This window comes from Phaethon aethereus (assembly GCF_964289735.1).
Source record: "Phaethon aethereus genome assembly, chromosome: 1".
NCBI lineage: Eukaryota > Metazoa > Chordata > Aves > Phaethontiformes > Phaethontidae > Phaethon > Phaethon aethereus.
In genome coordinates this window covers 16,930,647-16,954,617 of record NC_138575.1, presented here as the reverse complement: position 1 = coordinate 16,954,617, position 23,971 = coordinate 16,930,647, and the positions used below count along the sequence as shown (strand labels likewise).

The window sequence follows — 23,971 nt, the reverse complement described above, 5'->3', positions numbered from 1 at the left end:
GAAGATTTTAACCTAGTGTTGTTAGAAGAAGAAATTATACATACTAAGCAGAAATACAGGGAATACCACAACAAAAAAACACTCTAATAAGTTTATTCTGTTTAACTGGTGATAGTTTAGAGAAGCAGATCTTTTCACTCTTATAATCTTCTAACTGTGGATTCGATAAACACCTTAGTGAAATTAAAAGTATTAGAAAAAAAAAGTGGGTAATTTTTAATATTAGGCTCCTAATATCTGCTCTGAGCACTCTCCACAGTGTTGTACTAATGGCAATCAAGCACTGGTACCCTGAAAAACGTTGGGCTAAAGATAACTCTGTAAAGAAACACTGCAGGAAAAGATTTATATAGAATTTTAATGGTTGTTTTGTAAACGGGTGCCTTCACTTGCTGCAATGATGGCGGTGAGTCACAGGGAAGGGAATGAGGGGAGCTGCATTGCCATGGACATGTCCCGGGAGCACAGAGAGCACCCGCAGCTCTGCGTCCCTCCTCGAGGGTTTGTCGCTATTTACAGGCAAAAGCTCATCAGGCAGCTCCAAGGGCAACGGTACCTACTAGTAAAAAATGTTTGTCAATTCCCCCATTGCCTCTAGAATACCTGAAGAAGAGCAGACTTGGGAGGAAGGTGCTTCTCTTTTGCCCTAATAATAATAGTGATTGTAGCAATGACACCACAAGCTGGGCATGAAAGACAAAACGTCAGCAGCTGTGTAACCCATTCCAATAACTGTGAAGCTGATTCACTTGGGACAGCAGGAAGCTTGTGATTTCCTTGCAAAAAGGCAATGGCTTCTGGCAGCAGCCTGTATGGAAATGCCAGCGGTAGAGGAAGGGTGGCAGCAACCAGAGCATCGCCTCCCGCCCATCAGTCGGCCCCGCTTGGCTTTCTGCATCCTCCTCCTTTTGCTGTCTGCCCCTGTACCACCCTCCGCGCCTTCTCTGCCAGCACTGGGCAGCCTGGGGGCTGCTGCCCTGGCATTCCAGGGAGGAGGAGGCCCTGCAGGAGGGTCTTGTGGCCCTGTCAGGAGGTGGCAGACTGTCCCTGTGGTTGCCATTGCCTCCCTTCTCCATCACCAGCATCACAAGGTAGCTCTCCGTCCTTCCTCCACAGCAGAAAATGAACTGGGTCGGCGGCAGCCGGTGAGTGAAACTCTTCAAAGGCTGCCAGAAATGGCTCTATGCTGAGCCAGTGTACCCTCACAGACCGGGCACGGTCATGGTGTGTGTGAGAGCCCCGGTGTCCCCTCACAGACTAGGCACGGCCATAGTGGGCGGGACAGCCCAGGTGTCCCCTGACAGACCAGGCACTGCCATCATGTGTGCGACAGCCCCAGTGTTCCTTCACAGACCAGGCACGGCCATGGTGGGTGCGACAGACCCAGTGCCTCTTCACAGACCAGTAGGGCCCCAGTGTTGTGTAACAGCCCCTGTGTCCCCTCAAGAATGGCAGGACCAAGGTGTGTGTTTCAGGCCTGGTGTCCCCTCCTGAACCTCACTGCGTGAGGAGATGCAGGTGCCCTCCCACACCAGGCAGGGTGGGTCACGCTGGGGCCTAGTATCTCTCCGCAGACTGGGGCTGGGTGAGGCCCTCCCGCCTGGGCCTCTCCTCATGCCCTCATGAATGGCAGCGATTACCATCTGGGGAAAAAGATGTATAGTTATTGAGATTCACTGAAATAGTAAAATAATCACCAACTGACTTGTAACATTAAAAAAAAAGAGGATAATACTCAATTTCTCTAGGTGCTGTGCCATCTGCTTATCTACTAGAAGTTTAAACCCCACAGATTTTGTCAGCCATTTGAAAGTAGCTTTGCTAAACACAGCTTTATAATCATGCTGACTCTATGCAGAATCAAACTAAAATAATGCCTTACCCATCTGGAAGTCTTCCCAGCAAAATGAGGTTTCTGAAAATTCCTTATGTGAAGCAGGGGGAAGGGAAAGCTTCAGTTTGAAAAAAACCAAAACCAACCCCAACTTTATCCTAAATGCCTGTCTATCATACTATTCTGTCTGTAAGAAAAAGCAGCGTGTAGGAGTATTGCACTCCCTTAGCAAATCATCCTGCTGCTTAGTGCAGCTGTTAATTATCTGTCAGGTTCCTCAGGTGAGTCTGGGATTTGCATTTTAGGTGTTAGAAAAATGATCCTTTACTGAGGCTGCTACCCACTGCAAGGGTAAATGTTATATGCATATGTTTCGAAACTCTGTTCTAACTTCAAGCACATTAAAAAAAAAAAGAGAAAAAAAAGAAAAAAATGTCATTCCAAGGGGATACTCCATATTTCTAACTCTCAAAATACCCCGTAATCTTACTGACCCAAGGATTGCAGCCATGTTCACCCTGCTCACAGCAGTGACCCAGTGCTCCAAGTCTATGTGCCATGTCCTGTAGGTAATTAATTTAAGGCTATGTTTAACAAGTGAGATATGTAGTTTAAGGTACTGTCTCCTATATTGCACATGAAACACCTCAAACTTCTAGTGACAATCTATTGTTCTTACCTTTTTTACAAAATGATCAAAATATTCTGTAAAGTCCCAAAAGCTAGAAACTTGTACCATCCTCCTTTGTTTTCTTTGCTAATATGGTTTTGTAACTATGTTGCAGCATGGCAAAGAAAATTAGAAGAAATTACTATGTTGACAAAAGTTTCTTATAATTTTAAGTTTTAAGAAATTAAGAATTGATGAAATGTCGCATTACAGGTCAAATGCCTAAAAGCTTTTCCTTCTGACGTTCAATGCATCTAGTAGACCTAAGACAGAATGTGATCCTATCCTTACCTGAGTAAACCAGGATCAGTTGAAGTGGTTTCAACAGAGATATGTTGACTTTGCTACCTGAAGGTTTGATCCAACATAACATAACATATAACATAACATAACATAGCATAACATAACATAATTTGTATCATAAATTCTCAATACCATTGGTGAGAAATTCAAGCCATGACTCAAGATTATCCTTTTACAATTAATAATTATTTGCATCTTTCAGGAGCAGAATCATATTAAAGCAGGAAAGGAGAAAGCAAAAGGTAAACAGTTCTAGCCATCTTGGATTTTGTATTGTTATATAAATGCTTTAGTTGATTCACTTAGGAAAAACTTTCAAAGCATTTGGAGTGAGACTCAAAACTGTAGCATAACACTGTTTGCCTAACTTCTAGGGCAGAAGTCTTGTTCTAGCTTTACCACACTGAATTCCAGCAAGAAGAGGAGAGAGTAGGAAAAGGCATGAATGAATGAATGAATGTGCCCAACTGAAGTTTTACTGAATTACTTCTGTTACTATATTTTGTTGGTATGTGCTGACACATGGGATTGCTTGAAGCCTCACAGCGACAACCATGTGGTCAGCTATCCTAGCACACATACACACAGCTATTTTACTGGGCTACATAAAGGAATGTTAGGCTCATTGAAGTACTTTATTCTGGCATTTGCAAAAGTTGGAGAGCTTTATTTATCTTTTGAATCTGAAGTGAAATAATAGAATCAAATTTACCCCTGGCATAGCAGAAGACATTTCAAACAGGAAAGAGAAAGAAAACAGTAAGAGAAGACAGTTATAACCATAGAGAAATCCGTTTCCTCCTCAGCAGCTGGGAAAAAAGAGGCAGTAGAGGGAAACTCCACCACTGAAACTGGTACTCCGCAATGCCCAGAGCAGATGCAGTGACATATGCAGGAGGAGGAAAAACAGGCTGACAGTATGGAGACAATCTCTGAAATTAAAATGTTTACCTAAGGGAACCTGGGAGCAACCAGCAGCTTGTTGCCCCCATCACATTCCCAGTCTCCTCGAGACCTGTAAATACTCAAAATATCTATTCCTCAGGGATTTATTTGTCTGAGCCACATAATTTACATTATAACTATGTAATTTTCTTCAATGGAGGAGAGAAAACAGGAAAGAACCCGACAGGATTGTTTTTAGTAACTCAGTACTAAATTATTAAACACAGTGGTAATTTTGTAATTGCTATTACACAATTAATAGTAATTTAGCAATTTAGAGGTGATGGGAAGAAAATATCTGGGACACTGAAGGGACATGGATGCATTTTGGGGGTGTGGACTCCGAAGCAATATGAATTTTGACGTGTTGATTTGTACACAGACTGCTTTTACCTTACTGCCTATATTCTTCTTAACTGAAGAACAAGTATTTTCCATAGTTTATAATATCCTAGAAAGCTAAAGATTGTGATACAATAAATTATATTGGAAAATAGTTACCAATTAACTAGATACATGTAACCTGCAATCACGAGAGGAATTACATTTCAGAAGAAAAGCCAATGTTATTTTGTCTTCTGGCATAGCCTTCAGTTTTCAATATTCTTCTTGTGGTTAAAATAAAGAAATCTTACTGGTTTTATTTATTCATCTGCTGTGCTTGATGCTAATGATTTTAGGATGATTAATATTCTCCTACAAAATGGAGATTTTTGTTTCCTAAATTTTCCAGAATTATCTGCCTGATATCTTCAAAGTGTCAGTCATATGTCTTTTTGTTCCTTGCGACAAAAAGCCTTTCCCAAGTCCCAGTCTTAGAGATTTTTCTTCTTTACTTTTTTCTCTTTTTTTTAATCGCAAGAGAATTTTCCATGTTGAGAAAGAAAAATTTGGAGAACAATAAAGTCTTTGTGTCATTATAGATGGCCGTGTGTATGTAATCTGGCGGATTTATTTGCCTACTAGCTTGTAAACTGCCTAAAAAGCTCAAGTTTAAAAATTTTTAAGACTTTTTCCTTGCAGCATTTTGGTATGCCTTTTATTTTAAAGAAATATTTTTAATGACCATACACAAAATTTGAGGCATGACTGTTTAAGGACTAAGATTTTGGCATCAAAAGAGCAGTGATTTATTTTCAATATGACCGATACATATACTTGTAGTCATCTTCAAGGCAATAAAATAAACTATATAACAGTAGACAGGGTGTAAGAATTCAGAGAGAATTAATAATGTGCTTTTATTATTAGAAATTGTTTGTTAAGAATTATATATGCTGTTGAAACTTCTGTCAAAAACTTATTCTCTCTTTTAAAAAATTTAGGAATTCTTTGAAAAGAAGAAACTTAAATCAAAGATGAAGCTTCTGGAGGTATCATCTCCTAAAAGCTCAGCAGTCAGTTTAGATCTCCTCAATCTGTATGTTGTTAACCAGATATCAACCAAAAAAGACAACACCGGTGAGTTTAGTGTAACAGTGTTCTGACTTCACAGTTAACAGAATCAGTTATCCTTAACTATTACAGCTCTTATTTTAGTTCTTGTTTTTCCATTTGTAACTTAATACTCAAATAAGTGTTGTTTTATTTTTAAAATAAAAACCTGCAAGTAAATACAAAAATTATGATTGAATAAAAAGTCAGGACATACATAAGAAGAATCAAATAACCTTGGCTACTGGTTACTTCACCTTTAAAACCTTGTACACTTATGCACCTTCCTCATTCCGTCCAATAGTTTTACCCTACATCCATTTCTTCTTCCTTTTGCCATTGAATGCGTACATTTGTATTCCACTTCCTTTTTAATAATTTTGGGGGGGCATTTGGAATAGTCCATCAGTTCTACCCAGAGTATCTTTCTTAAAATCTGTCATTAAACTCCTAAAAAGCATCTCTACAACTGAAGTCCTAACTCTTTTCCTCTGTGACATATTCATAAACCAGCTTGTGGAGAATTTGTTATCCGATGCTCAGGAAAATTATAGGTGACTGAGGAGAGCAACAGAGCCTGTCTACACACAGCAGCTGCCCATAAATAATTTTATACTATAATGCCATTTAGAACTCTTGAATTCAGGAAGAGCTTCTTGAGCTCAAAAATAAATCTCTTGCATTGTTAGTAACAAAGAAAGCAAAAAAATACAGCTTTAATTGGATTAAGAAACCTAAGACAACCACTTTTGTACTCTAATGAAAATTCAGGAAACTGAAGCTCAGCGCTGACATTCCAAATACTTTCGTTGCAGAGAACGTGAGGAAGCCAGTCCACATTAATATCACTGAAGATGTAAAAATACCTATTAGGAGGCACAACATAGAGCTTCCCATGTCACCACTACGTACGCAACACACGCCAAACTTAGATGACATCCAGAACAGGTACTTGTATAAGAAAGGCAGTAGTTAAGCTATAGTGAAGTTCTGGAAAAGGTATTTCATTATAGTCTTATATTTGGGGTATTAAGTAAACATAAACATACCATTCTAAGACAAAGAAGTTTTACAATCACTCCTGGCATTCCAGTAATATGCTTACTGTAAGAGAGTAAATAAATGTATTCTAAACAAAAAACTGTACATGAAGCTGAGACATTTTTTTAAAAAAATAATATTTCTTTACTCATGTCAGGTACATACATTAAATTTATCTCACAGAGCAGGCTATTAAAACAGCATTTTTCACTTACGCTGTTCTGCCATCCAACTTCAGACACCCTGAAGTGACTGACACACTGGCTGCTCATAGCTGCTTAAGAATCAGGTCTTTTTAAGATGTGTGGAAAAATATTCTTAAATTATTTTGAAATTAATACTCAGAATGTTTTTAATCTTATAGATCTTATATCTTGTATTTCAAGGTATACCACTTTTATTCTGGTTTTATTCCTTTTACAAGGTTACAAAAGCAAGTATTGGACAGCAGAAGGCAGCATCTCTCGGAGAAAGTAGAATATCAGCATAATGTAAGTAAGTTTATTGTTCTCAGCAATGTAAAGCTTAGAATGTGCAGCAATGATTGTACTTTTAAGTGATATTTCAGAGTGACCAAATCCCATGGACACTGAAACATGTGAAGTCTTCCTCTTTAAGGCTATACTGATACGTTATTTGCCAGTCATATTTTATATTTGTTCCTGCTATTTCTTACATATTTCTTGAAAGGCTCATTTTGTTTTAGGCATTTTCCAAAATACTTAAGAGTATCTGTGTGCTAGGCTAGTCACAAAGGATAGAGATTATGGGAAAGAGACTGAGGCCAACAGCAGGTAAATTAAAAACAATATGTAGAAATGTGAAATGATGAAATGTGAGAAGCATAAGCAGAAGTGAGTCTTTAAGAGGAACTTAAGTATGTGGATATAATTGGGAAGTTCATACGCTTGTTGAGGTTACAGTGAAAAACACTCTCTAGATAGAATTTAGACTTTTTTTTATGACTCATTCCACTGTTTTTTTTTTTTAAATGACCCATTCCACTGGGGTTTAGTAACCTAAACTTAGTTTAGGTTACTCAGACTTGCTTGGTAATACAGCTCCACTGACTCCTGCAGTTCATATCAGATAGGACTCTGAGGAAAAGATGCATGCAAAAGATGCTTGCACAGTATTGTTCTGTATGTTCTTGACCCATTCATGCCAAAGCATGTTTTGCTAGAGTGAGGGAGACAGAGTTTTTCTAGAGTTAAAAGTTCCTTTCTCATGAGTCAGGAAGAATTACTTAGTATGGGTGAAAAGTTTAGCTGTCTAATGTGTTTCAGCCAAGGTCACCATGAGCTGATGCTACTTTTTTTTGATATCACATTAGTTCTTTATGACTTGTTTTCATCTGTTTCTTAAGACAGCGAGGACATATTTCAGATTTAGCATGTCCAGAAATAACGGATCAAAACGATAGCTAACTTTCTCCTCAACTTCCACTTGTTTGGATAGATTTACATCAGTTCATTAAAACACGTGATAACACGCAGTGTGCACCCACAGAAAGCTAATTTAATGTATGGATGAAAAAATAAAGCCTAAGGCCTGTATGTTGCAAAGAACTGTCTTTAAAATCTTAACTTGAAGTATATCCAATTTAAGTAATAAAGATATATCCATTTTATTAAGCAGAAAGAGGGGCTATAAAATTTGTAATTTTCATCTTTATGGAAACGTACAGTTTTGTGGTACAAAGATTTTGTGCAATTAATATACAAGACTTTTGTACTCCATTAGTAGTTTGTGCTGCTTTCACTGGATAAGATGGATTACAGGCATTACTTCCATGTAGCTGTGGATACAGTGACATTTCACGAGTTTTGCCTTCAGATATCTCCTTGTATTCCAATCTGCTTGAGATAGCATTGTTGATCTCACAACATGCTGGAGTTGTGTCCTCAATAGAATAAAATACTTTTCATTTTACTACTTAAGAACCAAGTCAGCAGATCATTTACCTACATGTCTAAAGTTAAAAATGTATTTATACCCATCTCTTCTCAGGATAACATTTGTGTGCGTGCTTCAACTTAAGTAGGTACTTATGTCTTTCCCTGAAAAAATCATATTAGAATACATGAAAATTTTCTCTTGCATGTAGTATATGTGCAGAGATGTAAAAGATATAGAAAGATTTGATTAGTTTGAAATTTATGCTTACATCAGAACAGTTTCAGATAAATAAAATGTCTCTTTGCTATATTTTGTCTAGTTATCACAAGTAACAGAATTAATGTGTGCTGACTCTAGTATGGAACACGAAGACAACATGGCAAGAGCTTTTAGTACCTGTCCATTGTCCTCTTCTGTTTTTTGGTCCTCTAACTGTACACAATTTTCAGAAGAAAATTTCAACACAAACCTAATGGGCAACGCTTGGCAACAGACCTATGAAGAGAAGCTGCAAAACCAGGTTTGATTAATATTTTGTAATTTCTGCAGAATTATTTTAAACTAACTTCCATTTATTTGGGGTGTAGAATTAGTGTAATGGTGAAGGTGATTATGAATGATCAACATCTCTTGTAGGCTGCTGGCAATTAATATTGCATATATACATATATATGTAATACATTCCATATATTCTATATATACATGTATCCATATTTCCTTTATTGTTATGAAATACGCTTAACCTGAGCTTTTGTTCACTGACCTCTCAGTATCGCTAATATCTGCAGAGAGTTAGTGACATACCACTGGCATTCTTTTATTTCTATCTTGTAAAGTTGGTTAAAGAATGCTGAAATGTATTACAGTTACAAATACAGCTTTCTTAAATGCACAATAACTGGGTATCATATGATCCCAGGTGATCACCACGACCTAATTTGTAATCATGCAGTGTCTCAGTGAGTAACATGGTTCTTACAGTATTCTCAATGCTCCTAAAAGGTTTGAGAAAAGCCTGCTGTTTAAATCAAGTTAAGTTTAAGAAATGATTGAAAGTTATTTGTTCTGATGCATTACTATTTTTTTCTTCTTGTTAACTTTGAGGTTCTTAAAAGAATCATCCTTAGAAAAGTCATAGCAAATATAAGGGGGCTCTCATAATGTGCTTTATTTTTAGAAAATATACTATTTATTGAAATAATACACATAGAATTTGTCTGATCACCCATGGTATTTTAAGATCTTGAGGTAAGCGAGGAAGGAGTACTTCAAGGCTTCAGAAGGGGAGGTGTTGGGTTGTTCAGGGAATGGGTAAGCAGAAACCCGCCGAAAGCTGACCTGAAGGAAAAAGGAGGCCAGGAAAGATATGTTCAAAACACCAGGACAGTCCACCTCAATGTACAAGAGAATGAGTAGGTCCTGGAGGCCAGTTTGGCTGCATCAGGGAACTCCTGACTGAGCGCAAATGCAACAAGGAAGTGTGGAAAGAGGGATGCCCTGCCCCGGAAGAATACAGAAATGGCCCCTGAGCTTGGAGGAGTGGCATTAGGATGGCCAGAGATAAAACTCACAAGGAGTGAGAAGAGCAACAAGGAGGACTTCTATAGGTATGTCATCAGCAAAAGGAAACCAAGGGAAATGCTGTCCACTGCTAACAGAGTTGATGACCTAGTGACAAAGGACATGGAAAATCTTCAAGCTTAGTAGAGAGTTTGGGGAAGAGTGGTACAAAACAGTAGTGAAGGAACAAGTTAGGGAACCCTTAGTAACCTGGACATAAAGAAATACATGGTACTGGACAGGGTGCATCCAAGTGTCTTGAGTTGGATGACACCACTGCAGGGCAGATGTCTACCATCTTTGAAAGACTGTGATGATCAGGAAAGCTTCTCAAGTGACATGAAATACACAAATGTTATGCCCATCTGCAAAAACATAAGCATGATCTGGGGAAGTATCATCTCACCTCTGTCCCCGAAAGGATTATGGAACTAGAGCTCCCAGAGGCAATTCCAAGGTACATGAAGAACAAGGTCACTGGGAACAGTCAGCATAGATTTACCAAGACCATACTGTGCCTGATGAACCTGATTGCCTTCTGTGATGAAATGACTAGCTCTATGAGTAAGGGAGAGCAGCAGATATTATTTACCTTGACTTTAGGAAGGCTTTTGACAAGCTTTCCCATGGGATCCTAGTAGTGGGGAGGTATGAACCAGATGAGTGGACAATAAGACGGGTAAAAACTGGCTGTTACCATCATGCTCAAAGTAGTTGTCTGTGGGCTAAAGTCTAATTTGCAACAGTCAGTAATGTCAGAGATCCCCAGAGATTAATACCAAGTCTGGTTCATCTTCGTTAGAAAGTTGGACAATAGGACAGAACATACCCTCAGCACCTCAGCAGTTTCGTGCATGACACCAAATTGTGATAATGATCATTACAATAGCAGGGCTGCTACTCAGAGGGATCTTGACAAGCAGAAAGCCACCAGGAACTTCTAGAGTTTAACACAGAGTAATACAAAGCCCTGCACCTTGGGAGAAATAACCTCACACATCAGTGCAGGTGGGGACTGATTGAGTAGGCAGAAATTTTGCAGAGAAGGACCTGAGTGTGCTGGTGGGCAAGAAGTTGCACGTGAGTCAGCAGTGCACCCTTGTAAGCAGCAAAGGCCAACTATGTAGAGGGCTGCATTAGAAAGACCATACCCAGCAGTCAAAGGCACGTGATTATTTCCCTCTGAACAACATATGTCAGAACACATTTGAAATACTGTATCCAGTTTTGGGACCCCCAGTACAAGAAAGAGATCAATAAACTGTAGCAAGACCAAAACTTGTTAGGGGATTGGAGCACATGATGAATGTGGAGAGACTGAGTGAAGAGGGCTGTCACAGCCTGGGAAAGAGAAGGCTCTGGGGTGTGGGGTGAAATAAGTGCTGTCTTCTGCAGTCTAAACAGAGTTACAGACAGGGTAGAGCCAGAGGTACACAGTGAAATGGCAAGAAGTAAAAGTCACAAGTTTCAACAATGGAAATTCTGTTTGTATAGGAAAAAATATTGTCACAAAAGTAGCTAAGCACTAGAAGAGGCCATCCAAACAGGTTGTGGAATCTCAGTCCAGAACAATCCTCAACAATCGGGACTAACCTTGAAGCTGGCCCTGCTTTGAGCAGGTTGGACTAGATACTCCTTGAGGTCCCTTCCAGACAACACATTTCTATGATGATGTGATCTGCAGTGGAACTTCAGCTTGTTGCAGTCTATTAAGCTTGTTTGTACTATGGGAGGATGGGGTGCTAAAAGGACATTTTGCATATTAACAGTGATATGGAAATATGGAAAAGTATGAGTTATAGAGAACTCGGACTGTAAGGAGGTTTTGGCTCTTACTGTAAAGATAAAAAGAAGTAAAAATATTGGGAAAACATGTATATTGTTTGCAAACCCAACCTTAACATTTAAAACACTATAACCATTATAGATATTCAGAGTTTGACAGCTTCTACTGTTTTCTCAGCCAGGAAATAGTTCTGATCAAGACCCTTGGATTACAAAACCTTCAAGCCAGTGTATTTTCAGGAAGTCTGATACAGTGCCTCAGGAACTGTTTAGGCCATTGCATAGGTAGGCAATGATTTTACGTTAAAGAGAGAAGTAACAGTCAAGTTTAAGTGAGCAAAATATGAACATAATCTAAAATTTATTGCTACTTGATTTTTCACTGATTTTTTGTTCTTTTCAAATAGAAATTGAAATTAAATTGAAAGACTGAACATACCAAGCTATTTAAATCTGCTAAAAGGCAGCAAAATGTGAATTTTAGGTAGGCAATTGGAACCTTGATCTGTTTTTTGCAACATCACAAGCACGATGGTGTTAATGAATTCATCCCGAGTGAGAAGCACAGATTTACTAAGAGGCCACAGGCAGGGTAGCTGCCCCAGATTTCATTAGTTCTGGTCACTGTTGCAAGTGCTTTTCTGATGACCTTGGTGGAGCAACTTCTCCACCTACATTGTTTACAGTAGGGATTCCAGGAGCAAAGCATTTTTCCTTCTCTTTTATACCTGATCATACTATAGCTTTTTTTTTTTTTTTTAGAATCGGTTCAGTAATACTTTTATGAGAATACACACTTTTTAAAAAAAAAAAACCGTGTAGAAATCTAGAATATATTTCTTTTTGTATGTGCTGATTTAAAATCTTTTTATTCACAGACGGTTTAGGGCCAGACTCATTTATACTGAACATTTTAAATAATTTTCTTTCCAGGGGCTCTTGCCTTGGATCTAGGGGTCCCACAGGGCCAATCTTCTTTTTCTCTTTTTATTCTGTAAGTCTGCCTTCTGCTTGAAAGTTCCTGTCAGTCTCTAGCTTTGGCTGGATAGAGCCATAAAAAGGCCATATTTTTTTTTTGCAGTTCCTGAAGTACCTACAGCCTGTTTGCCTGGGGAGTCAAGTGGCTGATAAGCTCACTGACCACATGGTGACTAGATGAACACATCAGCTTCCAGTCTTAGCCACCTTAACTTTCTCTTTCTTTCTTCTCTTAGCTTCTCCTGGCTTTCTCCAGCAAAACCTAAAATGAGGATAACATTCACCTTGCTGTATATCTTGGTGAATTCCTGATGCATATCTTTACATTAAAGCCCTACCTAACCTTATCTCACCCACATCTCCTCTTTCATTTCTCTGCAGGCCCTCAGGCCTGCACTTGTCTTCTTATGGTGCCTCCCTTAGTCCTCTGCCCTTTCATGGCTCGCTAACAACTTCTCCTTTCCAACAGTTCTTAAAATCCTTTTCTTTGTATCATATCATCCTTGTTTTGTTTTCATCCATTATTGTCCATAAATGCTTATACTTCAAGAGCTGGCAATTCTCCTGGGAAGGGAGTTTCTTTTGCTGTATGTGAAAAGTAGAGTATAAACTCATACAATTGTTTAATGTAATTGTAACATACTGATTATGTAACCAATGTGCATACATCTGAGAGCTGTGGCACTTCAAGATCATTAAACCCTAACTAAAAATTGTAGATGTCCTATAAAAGTAGCAGATATCTTTCACTCTGAATAGTGCTTAGCTACTTCCTCATCTACTATTAACTTCTACTTAACATTACAAAATGTTCAGCTGGAGTGAAGAAGGAGCGTCTGAATTGCTTCACAAAATGTTTCTACCTTCCTCATATAGATCTATCCAAGTTTCTCCAGAAACAAACTCTAGCATGTTTAGCCTTTCAAAACTGTTCGGGCTGGGTGTGTAGGTGTGTGTTTGTGTGTGTCCCTGTAAGTAGTGGACACTACTTTCTCACTTAGTTCTCTAGGATCTTTATACAATTCCAAGTATTTGCTGATCAAAACATTACAAATTTTTTTCCAGTAAGAGTTTTCTGTACTACATTTCAGTTTCAAGTTCCATTGATTGCATTGCTCATTTTTTTTTAAAAGAAAGGGCACTTTTTCAATGGCCACCTTTGTGCCAATTCTCTGTGCTTCAGAAACCTCTCAACGTTTTGCTCAGAGTTTCTGAAAGATCAGTCAGTAGATCAAGCCTAGAAAAAAGCAGCAAAAATTTTAGACTAAGAGCCAAGTAAGTGAAAACACGATAGCTTTCATGCTAATGATGCTAGTATGATAGCATCTTCAAAACCCCTATCAAAAGTGGGGTAGGGAAGTGTGGGCAAAAACAAAATGTCTGACTGGCCTCTGAAAACTGTGCTGAATTAGGATTACTGACCTCAAGTACAAACAGAAGTCACTTGCTAATGAGACCAGGAATTAAGCAGTACACAGAGCTTGTTAAGGGCTTTCAGTACAGGAGAGAAGTGTAGTCTTAAAGAACAAACTATTTTTATGAAAAGAAGCAGTTGTCTTCCTCTTTTTCTTCTTTCCTTTTCTTTTCTTTTTTTTTTCTCCCCCCCAAAGTGGCCGCCTTTGGTCAGCTGGTGGAGCAGCAGTGACATACTGTGGCTGATTTTATATATCACAGTTCCCTGCTTGGGAGGATGTGCTCCATGTCTTGGTATGTTTGGAGACATCCTAAAACAGAACCCCTTTTAAATCAACCTTACTATAAAGTGGAAATAAAATACAGGATACTTTTTCAGTTGAAATAATGTACATTTGGGACAAAAGCAAGTGTGATAAACAGTGAAGTCTTTGATATTTTTATCACAAAGTTATCATAATTTGTTGTGTTAATAGTATTTTGCTTGTTTATATACTGAGCAAATTGTTTTTTCTTTTCTACCCGCCCTCCACCTCACCCCCCACCCCTAGGCCAGACTATATGAATTCTGCCAGGAAAAATCCAGTGATAATGACCAGTAACAAATCAGAAAACAGTGAAGGAATTAAAGAACCATTGTTTGATGTTGTGAAAGAAACTGCAGAACTGAAAGCTCCCCAAGATGGTAGTGATTGTTCCTTTCTGGCACTGTTTGAAGATGAGAAACAACCAATCCATAATAATCCTTCCACAAACCATTTTAATCCCTCTGTTAACCAAAGTAGTGCTGCCATTTTTTACATTGATCCTGATGATAGAAATCCCATTTTTTACATTGATCCTGATGATAGAGATCAAATGACCAACAGAAATTTTCCCTGTAATACTAGAAAGACTTATCCTGCAAGCAGTGCAAAAAAAAGTTCCGTAGACAGACACCTCGAAGGCATTTTCACAGCTCCTGAACAGGTTTTACTTAAAAGTAACAGTGTCGCAAGTGCAAACTACAGGGAAACCAGTGGACTTCATAAAATCCACCTGCAGGACTTTCATGAGGGACAGCACTACTTCATACACTCTGAAAGCAAAGAAAAACCTGCAGACCTTGAAAAACTTGGTAAGTGTCAATATTTTAAGGACATATATTCTGGTTTTTATTCTCCTTTTGAAGGCACATTTTTTTATGGCCAGAGATGTACCTGCCCTGACCGAAAATATGTCATGACTTTTCAGAATGCAGTAATTAAATTTTAAATCAAATTATTTACATTATTTTTAAAAGTTGACAAAAGCATTTTTTTCAAATTGCATTTATGCTATTGCATTTTAAAATCAAGGTTTACTTCTTTATTTTAGAGACATTTGCTTATCACCATGATCAGCTGATTAACTTAAAGGAGAATGTGCAAAACTATTCAAGAAAAAAAAGGTGAGTGCCATAGAAATTAGCAATCTATTAACTAGTGATAACTGCAGAAATCTTGCTGAATTGAAGAAATCCTGCCAAGAGGACATGAAGGCAAAATTCTAAGCAGTATTACTGAGGACCCAAGTTTTCTCAGTGAAAATAGTAGTGAATAATGTGAATAAACATAGGCTCATGTAAGCCCTTTGTACCGTTGTTAGTCTGCTTATAATAAGCACAGAGAAAGGCTGCCTCATGGGACAATTTTGAGTCCCCGAAGCAAAGCTGTTGCTCTTGACTTGCCCTCTAAAAGACCCTATCTCTTCCACTGACAACAGAGGAAGTTAATGTCTTCCCTGGGCTAAAGTTACCATATGTGAGTGCCCTGTGTTTTACAAAAGACGGTTTTATCAATGACTCTGATCTGTAACACCTCCTGTTTTACAAAGCAGGACTATCTTTTGTCATCTCTCATCTTACATTTTGCATTTCAATGGAAGTGAAGTTTGTGAAAAACAGATTCTTGGTGTCAAATCTCAGGTTCAGAAATAAGTTCAATGATCTCAATAGTGGGAAGCATTTAATGGGTACTGAAGACAAAATAAACATTGAAGACAAAAAGATCACCAGTAATGACTTTAATGCAGAAAGAAAATAAAAATTAGAGCAGGGGAAAACACTTACCAGAGAACTCTGTGTTTGCATCCCTCAGTAACGATGAGTCTGTGAAAGAGTCAGCCTGGAGACAGAACCAGCTCTTTGGATTTGAAGAGGTAACTTTTTAAAGAGAGAGACGTTCTTTTTTGTCAAACCTACTGTTTGCGCCATTTGTTTGAGGTGGACAAGGAATGTCCACAACAGTTAGAAACTGAATTTAGCTTCACTGAATTAACTTAACTTCTGCGGAAGCTTCTTTTCCATCATAGTTTATACAAGGCATCCAGAAAGAATAGCTTCTAGTTAAATGATTCAGATAAATAGCCCTTTCAGGTCCGTATTTTATGCGGTTTGATTCACACCTGAGTTGGTGCCTGAGATACATTGTGTACGTAAGTTACCCATTAACCCTTAGGATCAGATTCTGCAGATGGTGCCCAGACGTTATATATGCAGTACACTTTGGTATTATAAAGGAGCTTTATGCCAGTATACATATAAAGAATCTTTCAGATATTTTGCCCATAGAAGTAACCCAGGTACCTACAGTATTGCTTAGGGGTTTTGTACCTCTTAAAATAATTTGCAGTACAGTGCAGTGACTCCTTTATGTAATACAGAAACTGAATGTTCCTCACTTAACCTGACGGGATGATGCAGCTGAACCCTCACTATTAACACTTAATTATTTTTAAAAGTTCACAGCACAAGAGAAGGACTGTAAGTTTGGAGTGAGTTCAAATCTTCATGAGATGGAGAAGGGTTAGTACCATTTATACATTATTAATTTAAAAATCAGATTTTTCTCTACACGTGAAACTGAAACAGTTACTTTTAAAGCCAGGGAGAAGTGTTTTGGTCTTTTTAGGATGTTACATTTGATGAGGGCTTGTATTTTTGATTCACACAGCACTGTATAAAGAAGACTAGCATTACCAGGTAACTAAGAACTATCTGTGTTTGCTTTTTCTTGAAGAGCTAAATTCAGGTTAACTTCTCTCTGGTGAGTATTACACACATATTTTTCATTGTCCCATTTCCTCCAAAGTTGTCCCCTAAACTGAAAAAACAGCTCTAAAAGTAAGAATAACTGCTCAAAAAAAAAAAAATCCATAAGAAAGGATAAGAGTATTAATCTGAACATCACAACTCAAGTTTACTAACATCACCATATAGTAAAAGTACCAACTTGGACATGTTTTATTCCTTAATTAATATCTTCATTAGATGTTTGACATGTGCCATTTTATTGGTCCAGTCTTTACAAATCTTTATTCTCTCCACTAGACTATGTGCTGCCATTCCGCACAGAGTGAAGGGATTCAGCAGGGAGATCCCACGTCCTTTTTGCTCCCTCAGTAGCTGCAGGGGTCAGCTGTGCTGGCTGTATTTCAGAGCAGAAGATTTCCCAAGGGACTCCAAGAGAAAAACATGTAACTTGTGTGGCAGCCAAAGTGTGCAGGGAATTCGTGGTGTTCTCTCCCAGCCCTTGCTCTGCAGAATCCTTCCTCCTTTTGGGCAGCACAGTTCTGCTGCTGATGGTGCAGGCTGCTGATTAACAGCATAGCTGAAGCTTTGGGACACCCATCTCACACTTTCTGTTAAGATGTGTTGTCCTGAGAGGAGAAGAAATGGCTATTGCCAAGAACTACATGGACCTCACTAACACTTTATTCTTTAAACAGTATCTTAAAACTGCATCAGAAGTAGTAATGCTTAATTCTATATGCTGTACTTGAGAGTTGGATGTTTGGGGAATTTTTGGTGAGGAACCTTTCTTTCCTTTTTGTCTCATTTTTCAGATGTGGAGTCATCACTCAGCAGCCAGTCTCCCAGTTACTCTCCAAGGCAGACAGAGAGCTGTTTCAGCTCTAGTCCTGACACGGTGAGTGCTGCCCCTTTGTGGGTTTCCAGGGATTCATCTGAATGGTATCTGTATGCCTGAGTGCATCTAAGGGTGGATGTAGCTGGAATCTTATTTACGGTTTTGTTTTGTACAAGGCAACTTCTTGTGAGAAAGGCAAGAAATTGATTGTAATTTTTGATTAATTAATCAAAATGATTAATCAAAATGATAATGAAATTATAATTAAATGATTAATTGTAAATTTTCTTGAGTAGTTTAACAGACATGTGGTCTGGTCTCTTGATAATACCAGGCCTTGTGGAATTACAGTAACATGCCTCTGGGAAGATGCTGAGCAAACAACTTCTGCGTTCTCCCTTGATGTATAGCTGCTCCTTGATGTATAGTTGCCTTATATTACATGCCTGCATGGCAGAAGGATTTGACACGCTATGTGTTTTCAGCCATTCTGGAACACAAAAATGCCACAATGTAAGAATATAAATTCTGTATGAGAGTGAAGATCCACCTTACCCACCTTCTCTTTAACAAAGGCCAGGAGTATATCCTTAGAGAAAGAATAAAAAAAACCCTAAACAACCAAAACCAGAGAGTTCTGATCTTTCTGTTTATTTCATTAACTCAGTTATTAGTTAGTCATTAACTTGGTCCTTAGTTATTGAAATATTTAAACAGTTACATTCACACAATTCTGTTCAAACAGTCTGAAGAGGAAGACACAGCCAAAAAGAAGGAATATCTGAATGAACGGTCCTTGAAGATAGATGATGCTAACACAGTCTCAGCCTCAGCAAGCAGAGAGCCTCCCAAGACCTCTCACACCAGAAGTGTGCCTCTCCAGCCCAGCAGTATTTTGACTAGAGAAGAAGCAAACCATCTTCAGGAGAAAGACTCTATTTTACATGCCACAGAGGAGGAAAATAAAGACCCATCTGAGGACAGCTCATTACACCGAGCCCTTAAAAAAGAGCATGTCACGTGCAGTACCAGGTGTGATGCTTGGTCGCAGACAGAGAGCTCTGTTACAGAAGTAAGGAAAGTGGATGTTGCCACCCAGTGTGGCCCCATGCAGATGTGCAGCTGTGGGAGCTCCCTCCCCTCTGCCCCCAGCCCGGGGGGGGTCCCTCCTCCCAGCACCGCAGGCACCGCTGGAGAGCACAAAATGCCAGCACATGAGGTGCTGCAGCCTGCAGGCACAGGCAGTGCAGCTGGAATAGTGGCCTTTTCTTCTGAAGCCGAGTATCCGAGTTTGGCTGGCAGAAGGACTCTAGAGGTGCTGAACTACATTGATATAATGAAGGAGAAAGATAAGCAGTGACCAGCTAGAATGGCACATAGGGAATACAGAAGTTTTGTCCCGTCTCGGTGTGTTTCATTTCACTGGCATATTTTTATTTTTCTAGCCCAGTTAGACAAAATACTCTTTTTGCTGTTTGTTAGTATAAACTATGGATGTCTCTCTACCTACTGCTGTCTCCAACTATGGATTTCTATAGATCTCCAACTGTTAACATAGGATTTTACAATAGCCTAGTAATACAAACCTTAGGAATTAGATTGGCTTCCCCACCATATACCCATAGGATTCTGTACCTTGGGATTGACTTTGTTTCTCTTGAAGGAAGTGGAAAGATTCTGTTTCACTTCAAAGCATATTTGATGTGGTTTTTAGTTCAGAACTATTGTCTGATTCTTATCCATTTTAACAGGCAAATTAGCCTTTGTCATATGTTTGTACTAAATATAAAAATGGGAAAAACCAGAAAATGTACATCTGCACACATCGAATAGAATGTAACTTGAAAAGAATGAATTTATTAATTTATACCAAAAAACCCCCAACCAAATGCTTAATCTTCCTTCCTGGCAGATCTATTGATTCATTCTCTGACTGTTAATACTGACAAATTTTTATGTGTTTCTGTATTTTGCCTGCAGATTGAAACATCTGAAATGCTTTCCTCTTCATTTTGGTATTTGTGTGAAGCTACAAATCACAACAAATAAAAGTTTCTGATAATATTGTTTTTAGGTCATTTTCTTTCCTTCTAGAAAAGTTCCTAGTAAAGGTGGCAGGGAGATGCACTCTGTTACTGACATATTCTACTTATACATACATATATCTTTACTTATATATACATATCTAAATATCTTATATGCGTGTATATATAAAAGTGTGTGTATATATATATGTAAAAAAGAGTGTGTGTGTGTGTATGCACGTGTTAGCCAGCCAGCTACATACAGGGATTCTGTTCATTACAAACTGGGCTTGGGAAAAAGCTATGCTGGAGACTCTTCCTTAAACAGTGCAGGAAATCTGCTGTTATAAGGTTAATATGTTGTGCTTTCTCCCTTGCAGACAGCTGTTGAAAGATTCACTGCCTTTATTCCCACCAGGTCATTTTCTTTTATTTCTACACTTTGTAATAAAAGGTTTTGCGGATGAAGGGTTGTGTGTCACCCAGCTCTGATGAGACCCGTCACCATGCTTTGTCTCCATTTTCATCATCAAACTAGCGGCTGCGTTTTCTGCCAGCTTTTCTTCTTGAAGCTAAGAGCCATTTTTAGAAGAAGGTGGACCTTGCTCAACAGTTTGCAGGTTTATGGCTATGCCTTTTTAAAAATAGCATCTCAGAAATTTCAGTGGGTTTTTCTGTGCTCAGAAGCAAATAGCATTGTCTTTTATATACATAAACTGCATACATGGGAAGTGGTTTGCACAGCCAGACTTCTGAAATATGTAACTATCATTTAGCCAATTCACTACCCACTTCCTAAGGCTTGACATAAGCGGATTTTCTTTTTTAAGTTACCTCAATTTATTGCCAGAGCGAGCTCCCTAGTCATTCTTTTACCTGAAACTGCAATGTTCATCTTCTTCACAGGAGCTATAATTTATTTGAATAACAGCTGTGAAGTGCTGAAAGCTCAGCCATTACTGGTGGTTTTTAAGGCACAGTTGTTCACTCAGCATTATGAAACCCATTCAGATGGTGCCACACCAGCAGCAGCCCGTGCTGGCCTGAACTAGGACACCTCTGAGGCGCATTTCCCAGGAATACGCCGTGCCCGGTACGTACCTGTCAGCCTTTCCAGTGGCGCGTGTCCTGCTTCGCAGCCCTCCCCATGGCTGACACTGCTCCAGCTGGCTTGGTCTGCCAGCCTCCTGCAATACGCTGTGGCAGAGGCCAGTGAATGGCACATTACAGCTAAAAGCTCCACCGCTGCATACTTTAGATTTGAGGTTTTTTATTAGTCTGGCAGATGTAAAATCGCCACAGGGGCAGAAGGTTCTGTGGTGGCTGTGCTTCGGGAGATGCTGAAGTGACCCAACCTGAGGTAAACTGCCATTAACTTGCAAGGGAAGTTACACTCCTGATTTCTGCAAGACTAGCATTGTTTAAATTTTGTTTTGTTTCACAGTGAAGCGAGCTACCCACGTTCAGGCAGATACTCCTGACCCACAGAGCTAGCTGCTAGACATATTCCCAGTCTGCTCCCATGAACCTACGGGACAAAGAGTGCAGGTCAGAACTGGGAGAAGAGAGCTGGCTGCACCATATTGGCATATGTGTGTAGGGATTTCAAATGAAGCAATACATCTTTATTAACTCAGCTCTCATATCTCTTATCATTTAGAGCCTTTCAGTGGGTATAGCTTATTTTCGCTTCGGCCACTAATACAGAAGCTCTCAAAATGTGCCTGGTTCCAGCCAGGTTTCAGCCTAGATTGCACTGTTTCCCAGCAAGAACTGAAATTACACAGCTTAGTGCCCAACACACATTTTCTGTCTGGCTGTATGGAAGAGCTGCATACATGTCTCTAATGCAATAATTCACCACTTGGGATATGTCAATCACTGTAGATAATCTCGTTCCGAAGCCTTTGGATGAGACTGTATAAAATCCAATTTCCTTACCATTTTTACCTTAATTGTAAAGCAATCAGAAGAAAGAAAACTGTATTTGTAGCGGTATGTGTGCTGGCAATGCTGATAAATAAGGCAATGTCCTCTTTTTAGCCACTAGCAAAGTATTTTAAAGTATTTACGTTACTATTACTGCATTAGAAGAGGATTGTCCTTCCTCCTTATCTCAGCACCAGTCTCCCCCTCTGCTCAGGTGCTTTCTTTCACCTGGTTTTTAGGTGACTTTTGGGAAGAGCTGAGTTTGGTTTAATAGGAATCTCCTCTCTCTCAGTGGTAGCCTCAAATCGTGCTTTCTCCAGCTGATACTTCAGCAACTGATGCTATTGAGGCCACCGGTATTTGTAAGCTGCAGTAATGACTGTTGTCCCACCACACACATCCAGGCACCACCAGCTTCCACCAAGGCAATGGCCTAGGCAGAGGCACTCCTTGTTCATCCATCTTAATCTTCCTGGAAGTGTGCTAAGCCTCTGGGGACACCACAGAAATTTTTATGTTTTTAACTGTGTTTGGTGAGAATCAGTTATAAGTTGAGTTTTGCTGGGGAAAAGCACAGAAGGGCACCTGTAATTAACCAAAAACTGGGAGCATTGCTTTAGCGTTGGCACTTGAACGCTTCTAAATATAAATGGAAAGAAAGACTCTCTCACTGAAAACGTTATCTTAAGCTTCAGTCAGATGTTTTAATATGCACCTAGTATCCTTTTTCGCTATAAAATCAGCTCTAATTCCAATAACCTGCAAGGTAGGGATTCAAAGTTTTCTGGGCAAGCACTGACAGAAGTTTTGTTTCATTAATGGGGCAGTTTGTTGCTGGATGTTATTATGCCAAGAGCCTCCACAAACTTTGTAGAAATTCTTATTTAATTTTCATGAAGGATTATCACTGTGGGAAATGAGAAGCTTGAGTCTTCATATAAGTGATTATTTCTCAGGCAGTGGTGGCCCTGCAGCGATGGCTCAGGGCTTGGCTAACAACGGGCACCAATCGCTCTCCCACTAGGGACCCGAGGGGATGTCCCAATGCCCTCAGTACCTCCCTGGGACTCCCACCCACCAGAACAAAACCTCACTTCTAGCCATCTCATCTGGTACCGGGCTGGAGGTGGCCATCACCCACCACCCAGCTTACAAAAACTTGCTCTTGATGTTTTCCATCATTTTTAGCAGCTAATGAGAGGAGAGTGGCAGGGACACTAGCCCCAGCCCCAACTTGTCTCCGATACCACACGGTGGAGCTGCCTCCTTCTCTGCCCCCCAGCCAGCCTGGGGGCTATGAGTACCCCAAACACCAAGGAGAGTGTGGGAGAAGCCGTGTAGCATCAGAGAGCGGCTCTGACTGCGGTCACATCCTGTGACATTCCAGTAACAGGGCACACTGCTGTATCAGACATCCTGGACAAAATTAAGCAGGAGCAGTCAGACGGGGTTTGACACCATCACACCATGAAAAGATTAAAACAAGCACCAATTTCACAGCAGGGCTTACTCCAAAGCGCCACTTCCCAGAGGGGACCAGGCCACCCGCTGCAGGCCACGACTGCCACTTTGGGGATGGAGAAGTCATCTCATATTTGCAGGACAGCACGTTACATGGCTGCTGACAACTTCCCCTTCTGTAACTGCAGCATCGCTAAGGATGAAGGATTCAGGACAACCTGAGCAGAGGACTTGGTGACAGCTGCCTCGGGACGTGGCGTCTCACCAGCCTCAGCTGTGGAAACACCCTTGCAAAAAAGGAAAGGCTGCAGGGGTGGGAGGGCAAAGGCCACAGCACTGTCCAAGGGGAACGGTGAGACGTGTAAGACAGGTCAGGCAGGGTGGCATCAGCCCTGAGCTTTGTAATACAAACCCTGGTACGATTTTAGAGAACAAGACTGAAACACACAGGTCAGCAGTGCTACGGCAGCCTGTTCACCACCCACACTCCACGCTTTGCCTGGTGGAGTCTGAACCAGCCCAGTCTGTGCCCCTCACTGGGGTTTCTGGGTGTGCTGGGAGCCTGTCACACGGCTGGGGTGCTGCTGTCCCCTCTCACACTCCAGGACCTTCACTGTGCTCCTCCCTCCGGGCACCCGCAGCCGCAGCAGCAGCTGGGGAAGGCCCTGGTGAGGACCTCTTCCCGAGGAGGCTGGAGGATCCTTTCATCAGGTATCTGGGGGCAACGATGAACTACGCCAGTAACACAAAATCAGGGAGGTGGTGAGGAGCAACACTGACAGAGGCTACAAGTAAATGATCAGCAATT

At 40.0% G+C, this 23,971-nt stretch overlaps 1 protein-coding gene across 1 annotated transcript; it reads left to right on the top strand.

The window, feature by feature from the left end:
* Positions 1 to 1,122: 1,122 nt before the first annotated feature.
* Positions 1,123 to 23,081, top strand: REDIC1 (regulator of DNA class I crossover intermediates 1; the record flags this gene model as incomplete). Its single annotated transcript, XM_082014119.1, has 10 exons — positions 1,123 to 1,145; positions 3,010 to 3,049; positions 5,078 to 5,213; positions 6,002 to 6,134; positions 6,652 to 6,718; positions 13,633 to 13,724; positions 14,414 to 14,979; positions 17,727 to 17,809; positions 18,495 to 18,873; positions 22,891 to 23,081. 10 exons carry the CDS (start codon positions 1,123 to 1,125, stop codon positions 23,079 to 23,081), a joined length of 1,710 nt encoding a protein of 569 aa, XP_081870245.1.
* Between the last annotated feature and the right edge of the window lie 890 nt (positions 23,082 to 23,971).